The sequence below is a fragment of the Cyclopterus lumpus genome, chromosome 12, assembly GCF_009769545.1.
Source record: "Cyclopterus lumpus isolate fCycLum1 chromosome 12, fCycLum1.pri, whole genome shotgun sequence".
Classification (NCBI taxonomy): Eukaryota; Metazoa; Chordata; class Actinopteri; order Perciformes; family Cyclopteridae; genus Cyclopterus; species Cyclopterus lumpus.
The window spans coordinates 3,765,897-3,780,378 of NC_046977.1; the positions used below are offsets into that span (position 1 = coordinate 3,765,897).

Below are 14,482 nucleotides of genomic sequence, written 5' to 3' on the forward strand. Positions count from 1 at the left end.
ACTGTAGTAATCATTACTGGTATATAAAGTAATGAATATATATATATATATATATATATATATATATATATGTAGTATATATATATACTACATTCCACCACTGTAGGCTAAACAGCCTAAATGTAGCCTTCCGCTCTGGATATATTATAAATATTATAAATATATCTTTATGCCTCATTATTGACTCGTGATCCTCCACAGAGAAGGGCGTTTGGTTCCCGTCTCCCGAGGGGGGGGAGGACCCGCTGCCCGCGCGCTCTCCTCCGCGGCTCCGGGTTGCATCACGCCCGGAACTTTGCTCCAATGAGCGGCTCGGAGGAGGGAGAGAGAGGGGGGGAGGAGGAGGAGGAGGAGGAGGAGGAGGGGAGGGTGCAGCGCTGCTCGCCACCAACAGGACGGTGTTCAAAAGAAATGAAATAAAGAAAACACCCCGCGCGAGCAGCACCACCTGCGCACAGGAAACACCGCGTTCTCACGCTGGAGTCCCCCCGCGCGCGTGACTTTGGAAAAAAAAAAACACGCGCTCCCCCCACCCCCCCCTCTCCCCCTCTCCCTCCCACGGTGCTGCGCTTTTATTTACGTCTTCTTCTTCTTCTTCTTCTTCTTCACGAGAGACGCGGAAGGAAACCCTGAAGTGTGTCTCGGGGCATTGTCACAGGAAAAGACCCCAAAATCTGTCCCCACGCTGGAGGACCTCCACGCGACAACAATGGGCTGCGTTTCCACCGGGAACCCCACGGGCACACACACGGGAGCGCAGCGTTTCACACCCGGCCGACATTAGTCTGTTTATTTGTTAAACACACGGGAGGAAGAGGAGGAAGAGGAGAGGGGGGGTCGTCATTTGGGGACCGTGATGCCCGCCAGGAACAGGTACAACCTGGTGGACGACGTCAAGGACTCGAGGCTGCCGCTGCACAACGACGAGGCGTACCACCATGGGATCTCTTTCCAGGCGAAGGTGAAACACACACACATAGAGTTATATATATATATTTATATTATTATATTATTGTGACACTCTAGGACCGCGCAGGTGCACCCCGGGGACCCCCTCCGTGAAGTGTGTGTCCTCGGCTCCACGTGTGTGTGTGTGTTTAGTGCTGCGGGGCCTCAGGGGACTTGTAGTTTTTATAAGTATTCCTTTCAGGGCCGAGGTGGAGGCTCTTATTTTTAGAGCTTTAAAAGTGAACTGAGTGTATTTTCAGGTTTTCCCAAGTCATTGAATTATTAACCTCTCGGTGAAAGCAGCATAACAGAAATCAGATTTGAGACACACACGCGCGCGCGCACACACACACACACACACACACGCGCACACACACCGATCCTGACTTTATCTCTGGCTGTCAGAGTTGATTTGCAGGGCAGGAAAAAGAGCAGCGGTGGAACTGGTGAAACATATTCGGGGGAGCGACCGCTCCAAAGTTCAGTCCCACGGCTGCTTGTGTGTGTGTTGTTGTTGTTGTTGTTGTGTTACTTTGCTCATCAAGCAGTGTTCTCCTCTCGGTGTGTCCGTTTGGTCTTCATCATCATTCAAATGGAGCGAAAACACATCCGGGATACAAACAATCGTACATCTTTCTCAAAAAGACACGAAAAAGAAGCGAGATACACGGATCCATCCGTCCGTACAGCAACAACAACAACAACAACAACAACAACATGTACATATTATATAAAACAATATGTCACCAACAAAGACAGACAAAAACCTGCTCCTTGTGTAGTTCAGTGTGTCTTTCTGTTTGTTGTTGTGCATGTAGAGTTCATCGGGTGACCATTACTGCACATTGTGGACAGATGACTCAGTTTTTGATTTTTATATATATATATATATACATAAAAAATAAATAAAAACATCTTTTAAATGATCCCTTTTTTTCTGGCCTTTACTCCACTTTGTGAGCCGTTTGCATTAAATGCGCAGCTGTATTGTGTGAGATAACATCTTGGACGTGTGTGTGTGTTTACTTCAGTACGTGGGGTGTCTCGACGTGCCCAGGCCCAACAGTCGGATGGAGATCGTTGCAGCCATGAGGAGAATCCGGGTAAGATGAAAACATGCCGTGCGTGTTTTAGGAGCAGAAGTGCACACACACACACACACACACACACACACAATCATCATCAGTACTGGTGATTGTGGGCATCTGTCGGATGACATTTTGTTTGGAGAGTGAAGTTTGCAGAAGGCGATGAAGGAGCTCTGCTGACTAACGCGTCGCCCTTTGCAGATACGTTTGTGAGTCCAAGGGCACAGAGTGTGTGTGTGTGTGTGTGTGTGTGTGTGTGTGTGTGTGTGTGTGTTATCGCTGCCTCTGATTAAAGTCAGAGTGATAGTTTAGTGGAATGTCACAAATCAACCTTTTCTTTCCTCTTCCCTGTCTCCTCTGCGTTTATTGTCATTCACACTATCACTGTGTTTCCCCATAACGCTGCATCAGCGTTACCGTTTCCCTTTTCCTCTCGGAGCCAACACTCACACACACACACACACACACACACTCACACACACACACACACTCCGTATCAGAGAGCCGGGCTGCTTCTGTAATTTAAGTATGACTCACTATCTCGCTTGGTTCAGACATGAAAAGGCTCTTAACCCAGAGCTGAGTGAATGTGCAGGAAAGAAATGTGATTTATTTATTTATTTTTTTTGCTACTAAAAAGCCATAATGGGAAGTTTTTAGGCACAATATTCAAAGAGTATTTTGTATTTTTTGTGAGGGGGAATCATGCATGTTCTTGTTCAAGACATTGTTTTGGCTCTTCCCGTGTAAAAGATCGGGCTTGTGTGTGTGTGTGTGTGTGTGTGTGTGTGTGTGTGTGTGTGTGTGTGTGTGTGTGTGTGTGTGTGTGTGTGTGTGTGTGTGTGTGTGTGTGTGTGTGTGTGTGTGTGTGTGTGTGTGTGTGTGTGTGTGTGTGTGTGTGTGTGTGTGTGTGTGTGTGTGTGTGTGTGTGTGTGTGTGTGTGAGAATGTGTTCGTGTTGGGTCTTTTGTGTATTTTTGAGTTCCCTCGAGGTCCAAAGAAGAAAGCCTCATCAATAACTAACGAGCGAGTGTATTTAGGTTGCAACTCTCAGCTCCATCGTATGGGATATCTTTTGAATGGAGGGACCGATCCATAAAGGAGCGTCCTCTTATTTATTATATATATATATATCGTCAGGTGTGTTGAACGTAATCTCTGTTGAGACTCGATGCTATTTATAGACTTGTGTGAACACCGGCCGGCGGATAACTTTGACTTCTTTAAAGCAAGACAACATAACTTTCAGTGAACAGCGGCCAGGGAATCACAAACAAAATGAATGTTATGAATATGGTTTACGTTAGTGACCTTTTTAGAGATGCCGTACGTGAGCTGAATGGACGGACGCCTGGCTAGCAGTTTCTGGCTAGCAGTTTCTGGCTAGCTGTTTCTGGCTAGCTGTTTCTGGCTAGCAGTTTCTGGCTAGCAGTTTCTGGCTAGCTGTTTCCCCTCGCTTTCAGTCTTTATGCTAAGCTAAGCTAAGTGTCTCCTGGCTGGAGCTTCATAATTCATGGAAAGCTATGAGAGTGGTATCAATCTTTTTTCATCTAACTCTATTCCACAAAGTGGAATAGAGTTAGAAACACAGTTATAGGTAGCAGAGAAACACAGTTATAGAGGAAACCACTTCTAGCTAGCTACCATTAGCCGCGGTAAGCTACTGGTCACCTCCTTAAGTATCATAAGGCTGCAAAACTATTGAATTGAGCAAAAAGGTGTGTTTAATTGCTTATGAATTCAGGTTTTTATTTGTAAGTGTGTTTTCTTCTTTCAAAAGTCACACTAGTCTCATTTTAAAGTAGGTTAATGTCTTGAATGCTAGTTGTGGCCCCTGGTTTTAAACTCATGGGCGCTAAAGGTTGTGTTCTGTGTGGTTTTTAGAGGGCGAGCGCGCGTGTTTAGCATCGCTTGCCAAGTCAAATGTAATTAGCTTTTGTGTGGCTGGATATTGAGCGGCCTTCCTGACTTCTTTCTGCTGCTCTCTTTTTTTTTTTAACAAAAGCCTCGTCTTTAATTTAAAAGTAGCCGAGGGGACCGCGCGGGGAGGAGAGTGATTTAAAAGACTTGGACTGATGTCAGCGGGTAGAAAGACTTGGAGAGGAAGAGCATCGAGCGGGCGACACCACGGCCGGATGGGGGTCCCCGGGGTTTGACCGAGCCCGGTTGAGTCGAGTCCCTCGTACGCGTGCACCTGCCGTTCCCACGGCGACCAAGTGAAAAGACAAACGTTTTGTGTCCTGCGGATCTTTTCAGGAGTTTTTGTTAAAAAAAAAAACTATGGCTGACTGGTCCCACTGTGTCATTTCTATAAGGACTGGTTTAATTCAGTTTGACCGGTGGCATAGAACCACACACACACACACAGGAAGAGTTTACTGGAATGTTCTTGGGTAACAAGTGCAAACTGTTTACAAGAAGCTGCACTGTCCCCCCCTATACATCCATCCACTGCTGTTTTCTTTCCATCCCTTCACTCTCCTCCCACTAAAATAGAGTACCTCGATTTAGCCCGTCTCCGCTATCTACTCGGCGCTGACAGGAATAGACGTGAGGCCGAGGGCCGCGCACGCTTCCCCTTTGAATTTCGATCGGCTCTAATGGGATTTTTAGCCTCCCCTCGCATGTCCGTCAGGATGCGGCCTCTCCTTCCTCAGGCCGCCGAGAGTCTGTTACACGGCTGCCTGTCTGTCGGCGGCGTCTCCTGAGAGCATCTCTCTCTCTCGCTCGCTCGCTCGGCTAGAAAGAAGCGAACCTTGTGTGTCTTTTGTGTTTTTTTTTGTGAGTCTGTTTTTGTTTTGGAGAGAACTCTGAACTGTCATGTTTGGCTGTCGAGAGGAACGTGGTGGGAAAAACACGACGCTCTTCGACTCCAAACTGTGAACCAGACGGAAAAACAAAGCCTTCCGTCTCACGCGTGTGTTTGCGTGTGCGGATTTATTTTGTGTTTTGTTGTTTTTAAAGAGGAAAATCACAATCACATGTTGGCGTCACACGTCACCTGCAGCCCAAAAAACAGAGAATACGCATGTTTCCCTTTTTTTAAAAACAGATTTGGGCTAATGAGGCGAGACTTAAAAACAGATTTTTTGCACAACAATTCTCCTCCATGCATGTCCCAGAAAACAAGAGGGCAGATTCACTCCGGGGGGGTTAGGGATCTATAGCAACGTGGGGCCGGTCGGACGGGTGTTGTTCTGTGCGCTCTCACATGTGTGATATGCACTATTTAGCATGATGACACATATTTGGGGGGGGGGGGGGGGGGTCATTGTTTTCACTTTGTATTCACGCCAGCTTAATGGCAGATGTACAAGAGCATTGTGGGTGACCTATATGTGTACTGGATTAGACGTGATTCCATCTTTTGAAAGGGTGCAGCTACTCTTTGTTTAACCGCCCCCCCAGAGAAAAGGGGGGGGGGGTCCCCATTCTTCTTGATTAACACTCCTTTTGAAAAGTAAGTCACAATCCGTGAGCAGTGTTTTTAAAGTGTCCTGCTGCACGATCCGCTCCATTAAGGCACCAGGAATTGGCACAGTTGGCCTTCGAGATGCTACATGGCCGTAGCCGCTGAGCTAACCGCTAACAGGCTAGCCAGCTGGGAACATGCTGGCACATCATCTCCCCTGAGAAAGGGTTGCATCGAATGAGATGATCCCACTCTCCTTTTAATATCTTACCAGTCGACCAAAAAAACTATAATTTTCCTCTGCATGCCGAGGTGGTCATTTGTTACTTCACTTTCAAAAAGTGCACGTGGTACATTTTGCACTTGAGTTCATGTTTAATCGTGCATTTCGTTTCCCTTTTAAAAAACACCGGTGTGTGCGGAGGACAAGCATACTGAAGGGACAGCAGGTCTTTGCTCACATGGATGGAGAGACAGGTGGTGAGTGGTCCCTGCCTCCACAACCAGCATCGTGTTGCACACACACACACACACACACACACACACACACACACACACACACACACACGCGCGCGCACACAGGCTTCCATCATCTGCCCTTCGGCAGTGCTCTGTCTTTCAGTGCCACAATTAGTCAAGACCCTTTCTGACCGGTGCTCTCTGCAGCCCGAACACGCACCGTCGGGACAGTTGTGGGTTCTTCTTCGTTGGTATCCTGTTTGTATTGAAAACATGAACATTGCGTGTGTTGTTTTTCCAGACTTGAAAATTCATTTTGGCTTATCGCCGTGGACAAAGTCAACGTCCCAGAGGAGCTCGTGGCAGAAAGCCGTCATCTGTTACTGCAGCCTGCAGCTATAATCTCAAGTGCAAACACAACTTAAGTCAACAGTCACCAGGAACAGTGGACACGTGCGTGTGTGTGGATATACCGTGCGTGTGCGCGTGTGAGTGAGTGTGTGTGTGTGTGTACGTACACTTGCACCTGTATATTTGCAGTTCAACGCAATAAACCCTTCGGACTATTTGTTCATTTTCAGCCACGCCAGCTACGGGCTTAATGTCGGTTTGTGCCTGAATGATCCCTCACAGATATTTGGCTCTACTCATGGTCATGGCTATTCGTGGTCCCCAGAGGATCAATCTCACTGTGTTGACCCCATGACCTTTGTCCTCTAGCGCCGCAAGCAGGTTGATATCTGTTGCTTTGGTTGGCGTCTCAACAAATATCGCATGGATGCCTTTTTATTTACAAATATTCATGTTCCCCAAAAGATGAATTCTAGTAACTTTGGTGCCTCACAGTACTGCCGTGTCTCTTCATCATCATCATCATCATCATCATCATCATCATCTTCCTCATTACAAGAAGTCAGTGATTCTCATGTGATTCCTACACAAACTATAACTGTGTCCTCCTCGTTTCTCTGCGTCAGTCAAAGTAATTCTCTGTTTCAATGGCGTGTTTTTTGTTTGTTTGATGAATGGCGCCGTTTTAAGCTCGTCCATTATCCCGCAGGTCTGAATTAACCACGTATGTCGGGCCGCTCCTCAGGTCTCCGTGGCAACCGGCTCTCTGCCGTCCAAAACACTTTTTTACTCGACTCCTCTGCAAGGTTTTTGGGATGGGCTCAAAAGAGAAACTAAACCCCCGTTTCAGACTGCAGATAGAAGCAGAACACACACGATTTGAAGTGTTTAAATGCACGTTCGACACTTTAAAATCTCCCCTTTTTTTAAACTTAAAGAAAACAAAAAAAACGTGTCACGTTGTTCTCGTCGGCCCGGAAACGTTCTCTCTCTCTCTCTCTCTCTCTCTCTCTCTCTCTATCTCAGCATGAGTCTGCAGATCAACGTGGCCTATTGCGTTATGGTTATCGTTCGTTGGATAATGATTGAGAAAAAAGGGCTGCGAGCTTTTGAAGCTGGCAGATAGGCTGCTGCCCTACTTCTAAATGTTATTAGTCGTGTGTGTGTGTGTGTGTGTGTGTGTGTGTGTGTCTCACTTCTCTCATCTTGTTCCAGCGTGCCACATAGAAAGCCTCAAGGTCTCGTTCTACCGCTCCTCCATCGTTCAGCCTCCTCCCTCCTTGTGCTCCCTCCTCGTTCCCTTTTTGCTTTTCGCCTCCTTTCTCTCGTCTCCTCTCCGGTGTGTGTGTGTGTGCGAGTGTGTGTGTGTGTGTGTGTGTGTGTGTGTGTGTGTTGGTTTAAACATGCAGGAAGCAGTCCGGGTTTAAAAGCTCTTAGACTTTAACCTAGGCCATACTTTTACAGTTGTGTATCTTTCTAGGGACTGTTATTGAATCATGAAATAACCTTTTATTAAGCAATATTAGGGTTTCCACATGGAAACACAGCTGTTTTTTACCTAATTGGGGACGCAGATTGACATTCAGCATTTTTGGCTGTAATGTGAGGTTCACGGGTAAGATGTAAATATTAGGGATGGACTTGGGAGTTACTGGGAGTTCCCAGATATGAACTTCCTCATATGAATGAATGACATGTGGGTTTAATATGTCGTCGGTGTTCCTCGAATGAGAAATTACACACGTGACGGTTTCTGAGCATTTTCTTTTTGTCTCTTAGTTCGTACCTAGGTACCTGGCGCGGAGTTAAAATGTCAGTAAATAATGTATGTAAAATATAAATGTCACGCACTTGGCAACCTCCTGTCAATCAAACTGTTCAACTCCAAAACGTCTTTTCCACTGAGACGTTCTTTGATCTCCTCTCGATGAAGAAACGCTTTCAAGTTCTCCGCCATCTTTGTTCTGAACCCACCGAGAGCTCCTCAGCACCGGGACGCACACACTCACAACTTTTAAAGTGGGACACGTGATCCCTGGATTCTCCACGTTTGCCCAATACGTGGTTCATGGATGCTTTTTTCGAGACTTTCAGGCACGCGATGGTTGCATTTCGTTGACCTCTTAATTGGATAAACGATGCGAGCGAACTGACCGTCCGCCACTGACGAGACGAGTTGTTTACGCACCGCTCTCTGCAGGGAAAGTTTGAGAGGCGTTCATTGTTTTCTCCAACGTGCATCAACCTCTCCGAATGGGCGATGAGGGAGGAGACATATGCACTGGAGGCGTTAGCATATTTTTAAGAGTTCAGGTTTTCTTGCGCTTCCTTTTTTGAATAATTCCATCCCATTTGAATTTCATTATAATCTCTGATTGATCTGGCGTCTCTCTTTCTGTGTGTGTGTGTGTGTGTGTGTGTGTGTGTGTGTGTTTTGCGTTGTCGCTCCTCAGATGTGTCTCTTATCTGTCTGCCTGGTTGTCTCCGTCACCTCCACCCGGTACATCAAACAAGCGAAGGAGTGTGTGTGGGGACTTCCCAACATGATCACGTCTCCGTGAAACCTGAAAGTATGACCCCATGACCTCCAGCCAAACCTCTCTGAAGGGGCTACAGCCACCAAACCCTCTGTGTTTTGGGGCGATATCACATATTTAGCACAGTGATGCTCTTGGTTATAACTCTGCATACTTGAACATGACTCATCTCTGTGTCCTGTGTCCTGTGTCCTGTGTCCTCTGTCCTGTGTCCTGTGTCCTCTGTCCTCTCCCCTGGATCCATGTGATCGCCTCTCATTCTGCTGCATTGCATTACTGATGGTTAAACACTAACTTTACTGTGTGTTTTAAAAAAAAAGATGATTTCACCACCAACAAGTGCAGACGGCATCAAGCCTGTCGTCAATCAGCACGTTGCGCAACCTTCTGTTGCCAGACAAGTTGTTGCCGGTGTGTGTGTTTTTTTTGGGGGGATCTTCACGAGAAGCCGTCTCCGTCCTCTCAGACGCGGATTTAAGCTACTCATGTAGTGAGCTTTATGAAAAGCTCTCACGCGCTATTAAAGCCTCTTTTTAAAAGGCTTTTTTTTTGGGGGGGGGGGGGGGGGGGGCACATGTTGACATGCAAAGCACAGATGGCGCCCCGACGTTTACCTCCGTAAAACAGGGTCAACGTGTGGTGAATCAGGCCGTTGCTTTTGGCCTCGAACCTCCTCATTGTTTTATGAAATGGTTCATCAGCTGCTTTAATGTTCCCCCCTTTGTTTCCTCTCATCATGCGGCTCCTTATGTCCATCTTTATATCTTCAATCAATATGATATAACTATGCACACTAAGTCACTCCGAGCACATTTCATGGTTACTTCACCTATTTTTAAGGTGCAAGATGCGATATTGGGAGCCCAGACGCCCCCCGCTAAAGGATTTAAGAGCCTGTGATCTGACAGCTTTCGTCCTGCTAATCCTATTATTACTCTGACTGCTGCCAGACGAATGCATTGGACACGGACGTTTTCAGCTTCTCACAATGATGTGCAGCTCTTCATCACTGGCCTCACTGGCCTCACTGGCCTCACTGGTGTCACAGCCTCAGTGAGGCAACAATACATGTCTTACAAACTGTGAAAATAAGACGACCCAGTCAGAAAACATGCGATTCAACAAGCCATTCAGATTTGGCTTCCCTTCCTTTGTCACATATATATATATATATAATTTGTTCTTCAGTGGAGACGGTTCTCCGTCTCTCATTGTAATAACCTGGAGGAGGATTAAGGTTTTCAGACTGCAGGTGTAGTTCTGCTCCACCTGCAGACACGTAAACAAAGTGGCGCCCCCCGGTTTGTGGGCCTTTTTTTCCGTCCTTTCACCGCGCCCGTCGGCGAGTCACTCGGGCGTGGCCTCCATCCTCACCGAGTGGCTGCACCTTGATGATGATGATGCATTAAGGGTTCCTTAATTAAGGGAAAGAGTTCAGGAGCTTTTTCTCTTCCCTCACTGCCTCCGTCCAGACTTATTAACGGAGGGATTGATCGCTACCCGACTGTCGGCCGCCATAAACACACTTTGCGGTGTAAGTAATGAAAGTCACAGCCGCAGCTCCCAGATGGAGGTGGTGCCAGCTGCGGTCCATAGAATTGGATAGCTCTAAAATCTAGAATAAACATGCTGGGGGGGGGGGGGAAAGGCCCTTCAGTTTAAAACTCTACTCCAAAGTTTTATTTCACAATAAAAGCCTCGGATAGTCTGCGGCGTTGCAGTGAATTCCAGTCTTGCTTGTAGCCCCGCTGTCATGGAGAAGCCCCCCCCCCCCCCCCCCCCCCCTCCCCGTGAAGCTGGTTGTTTCCTGTTCGCGCCGTCTCTCCCAGAGGACCAGACCGCCGCCAACAGACCGGAGCCCAGGAGTCCAACCCATAATATGTGCACTCAGGCGGGAAACCCACTCACGCGGGCGCAGACGAGGCGCCAACCAGCGAGCATCTAAACGCACGTTTTAGTTTATTTTTTAACACGTCTATCTCGCTCTTGTATTTTTATTCTTTGTTTAACAGCCAAGCGTGCACAAAAACACAAAAAACTCTGTTTCCCGGTCGGAGCCAAGGTCGTTGTCCGTGGCAACCGTCGAGGTAATTACCCCCCCCCCCCCCCCACCTGCTGACTAATGATGAGACGAGCCACTTCCCCGCCGGAGGTTTGTGGGCCTCTGCGGCGTCACGGGGGAGTCACCCCGTCGGAAAAACACCCGTCTGCAGGGAGAGAGACCAGCTGAGCTCCGGTTCTTTGGGGAAAGAAGAACAGTAAATAAATGTGCAGTGCTTTTTAAAAAAAAAAGAAGTTCTATTCCCCCCTTTCTAAGGTAAATGCCGTGCCGTTGGGCAGCTGTTGTGTTCCTCCCAACAGTCGTCTCTTTGTGGACAGAACTGGGCGGAAAGAAGCGCTGAGATTCCTTGAAACACCCCAAATCCTGGGAATTGTAATGAAGCGGTTGCTAGGTTGCGATGTATAGGGCCTATTGTGGACTCCTGTATGGATTTAGTGGTACTACAGGGAGCGTCAATGACCCCCCCCCCCCCCCCCTCAATGCACCCCACATTCCTCTGCTCTTTAGCATCGAGGAAGGGGGGGTGGGGGGGGTGGGGGGGGCATGGTTTCACATTCCATGATGTAAATCTTCCTCTAAAAATATCCATTTAAAAAAAAAAAAAAAAAGATACTTGCAGCTTTTTCTCAGAAGCCCGATTTTGAAAGCACGAACGGATTAAAAGTACCTGAAGGTGTCTTTGACTGCTAGTCGGGTACAATGATTAAGGATTAATATTGTTTTAATGTGTGAGTATAAAGGTGCACACGCATCCCAGCTGGCTACACAGGTAACTTACCTGTAGCTTCATATTCACACTACAGATATGAATCTTATCAAAGGACCTTTTTTAAATTCATGCTCATAGTAGTTTTGTGTATGTTGTCGTTAATATATGTTCATGGAAAGTCTCTCGTCTCTCGTCTAGTTTGATCTAGTTGCTCGTCTCAAATCCTCCCGAGAGGTTCCTCCTCTCCTCCTCTTCCTCCTCCTCTCCTCCTCTCCTCCTCTCCTCTTCCTCCTCCTCTTCTCCTCTCCTCCTCTTCCTCCTCTCCTCTCCTCTCCTCTTCCTCTTCCTCCTTCCTCTTCCTCTCCTCATCTGACTCTCATCCTCCTCCTCTCCTCTTCCTCCTCCTCCTTCCTCTTCCTCTTCCTCCTACTCTCCTCATCTGACTCTCATCCTCCTCCTTTTCCTCCTCCTCCTCTCCTCATCTGACTCATCCTCCTCCTTCTTCTCCTCCTCCTCCTCTTCCTCTCCTCCTCCTCCTCTTCCTCTCCTCCTCTTCCTCCTCCTCCTCTCCTCATCTGACTCTCATCCTCCTCCTCCTCCTCCTCCTCTCCCTCCTCCTCTCCTCATCTGACTCTCATCCTCCTACTCTCATCCTCCTCCTTCTCCTCCTCCTCCTCTCCTCATCTGACTCTCATCCTCCTCCTCTCATTCTCCTCCTCTCCTCTCATCCTCCTCTCCTCCTCTCCTTCTCCTCTCCTCCTCCTCCTCCTCCTCCTCTCACACTGGATTCGTTACGCCGTCTGAAGACCTGACGAGACGGTTTAAACGCACCCGTCGAGGTCCGAGAGGGTTTGAAGGTTTTCGGACTCATCTTTGAAGCGAGTGTGTTGGATCTCCAAGGTGTAGTTCTCGTGCCACGTTCAATGGCCTTCAGTAAACTAAAATATATATATATATATATATATATATATATATATATATATATATAAAATAAAAGGTTTTGCCGCGAGGCTTCGGGGAGCTTTTTAAAAAAGTGTCCGCTCCGCTGTCGACGACAAGGACACCCACAACAATGCGAGTGCATTAAACCCTCACGTGAATATTTAAAAGCAACTTGTCACTTAAAATATTAAAATTTCATATACTTTTTGAATGAAGTTGCAAAAATCCCATTTTGCTTCACCAGAATGCCGGCGTCAACTGTGAATTATGAAAGAGGTTTGTGTTTGTGTGTGTGTTTGTGTGTGTTTGTGTTTGTGTGTGTGTTTGTGTGTGTTTGTGTTTGTGTTTGTGTGTGTGTTTGTGTGTGTGTGTGTTTGTGTGTGTGTGTGTTTGTGTTTGTGTTTGTGTGTGTGTGTGATGCTTCAGCAGCATGAAGTACAGCGTATGAATGTTGTGTAGTTTTTATGATAGATCCACTTTTGTTTGTTTTCAGGTAAACTAGCCAGTCACACACACACACACACACACACACGCACACACACACACACACCTTAGACTTAATTCCTTCCATGAACAAAACACTCTTATAAACTGTTTTTTTTTTTAGACTTTCTTTTTTCGTAGTAATGAGACAACAATTAACAATAATTAACAAGAGTTATGAGGGGTTTGTGAAGTTCTTTACAGGCATTTAAAACATCATCTTTACAGTCAGTGTGTCTTAGACATCAAACACCTAATTCTGCACCTCTCGGCATAAATGAGATGAAGTTTTAATTAATTTTATTTTTTCTCAAATATCGTAATCTCAATATCAGTCGATTCTGCTCCGGGTTCATAAGCAGTAGAGAGAAATGAAACTCTCATTTCTTCATCACCACCTTCCTCCTCCTCTCTCTCCACTGGCTATTCGTTTCCTGGCCTCCTTTTGTGATGCGTCTCCTCTCTCTCTCTCTCTCTCTCTCTCTCTCTCTCTCTCTCTCTCTCTCTCTCTCTCTCTCTCTCTCTCTCCGCCTGAACCTATTCTCCATTTAATCTTCTCTCTCAGGACTCGGTTCTGTATAATTAGAGAGTGAAACTTTAATCACCGTGGATCACGGGTGCATTTTATTTTTTATTTTTTTCAAAGGAGGCACAAGATTTAAGAAAAAAGTACCGGAAGACGTAGAAATGTGACGAAGAAACATAAAGTAATAAAGTATTTCATAATGACGTCTTGCAGCGCTGAGTAGCTGGAGGAAAAAGGTCACATTGCAGGGCGTCCTTACGTAACAACAGCTGTCTCCTCACCTCCTTTTCTTCTGTCTCCTCCTATCTGCTCACCTCTCATCTTCTTTCCTCTGGCATTCATTTTACCCTCCTCTTGAAACAACAGATCACTCTCTCACTTTTAGTTATTCATCCGGCTGAATAATTCACTTTTACTTTGGTAGAATGTAGAAAATAGTTGAGATCTTTTTTTTTTTTACTGTTTAACTTAAATGTATGAACACAATATTTGATTTAAAAAGAGGAAAATATGGCAAACGTTCATTTTGCACCATGGTTTTTAGTATAACTTGGAGACATTTGGAAATTAAAACAACATTTTAAAGCGACTGTAATAGATATTTGAAGATGAATACCACTGTCTGTATGACAAATACGAGCTATAAGATTAATAAGCCCGGAATCAGGAGGAAACGGCTAAAATGAGATATAACTTTATTAATCCTGAAGGAAATTATTGTGGCAGAGTAGAAGATTAAACAATATAAACCTATATGAAGACTAGATTAATATGCACGAAGTGTAAAAGTAGCCTGGTTTCAACAGCTGTGAGCGCTAACGATAACCACGTTTGTTGTTTACGTTCTTATTAATAAGTTTGGGGGGATTTCTTTGGCCTGAAGGAACCGGACGACTTTCTACTTTCATTGGAAAAGAGTTAGAAAAACATCTAGTTCCTCAAGATGACCTGTTTAGTTCAATTTAA

The 14,482-nt window shown here is 46.1% G+C and overlaps 1 protein-coding gene across 1 annotated transcript in view; it reads left to right on the plus strand.

The window, feature by feature from the left end:
- Window positions 1-305: 305 nt before the first annotated feature.
- The window catches only part of si:dkey-34e4.1 (carboxyl-terminal PDZ ligand of neuronal nitric oxide synthase protein), a 33,922-nt gene continuing 19,745 nt past the window's right edge, over window positions 306-14,482 (plus strand). Inside the window, exons 1-2 of the mRNA XM_034547425.1 lie at window positions 306-961; window positions 1,980-2,051. Of these exons, the coding sequence (XP_034403316.1) occupies window positions 857-961; window positions 1,980-2,051 (177 nt within the window). The 5' untranslated portion in view covers window positions 306-856. The remainder of the gene's footprint in view (window positions 962-1,979; window positions 2,052-14,482) is intronic.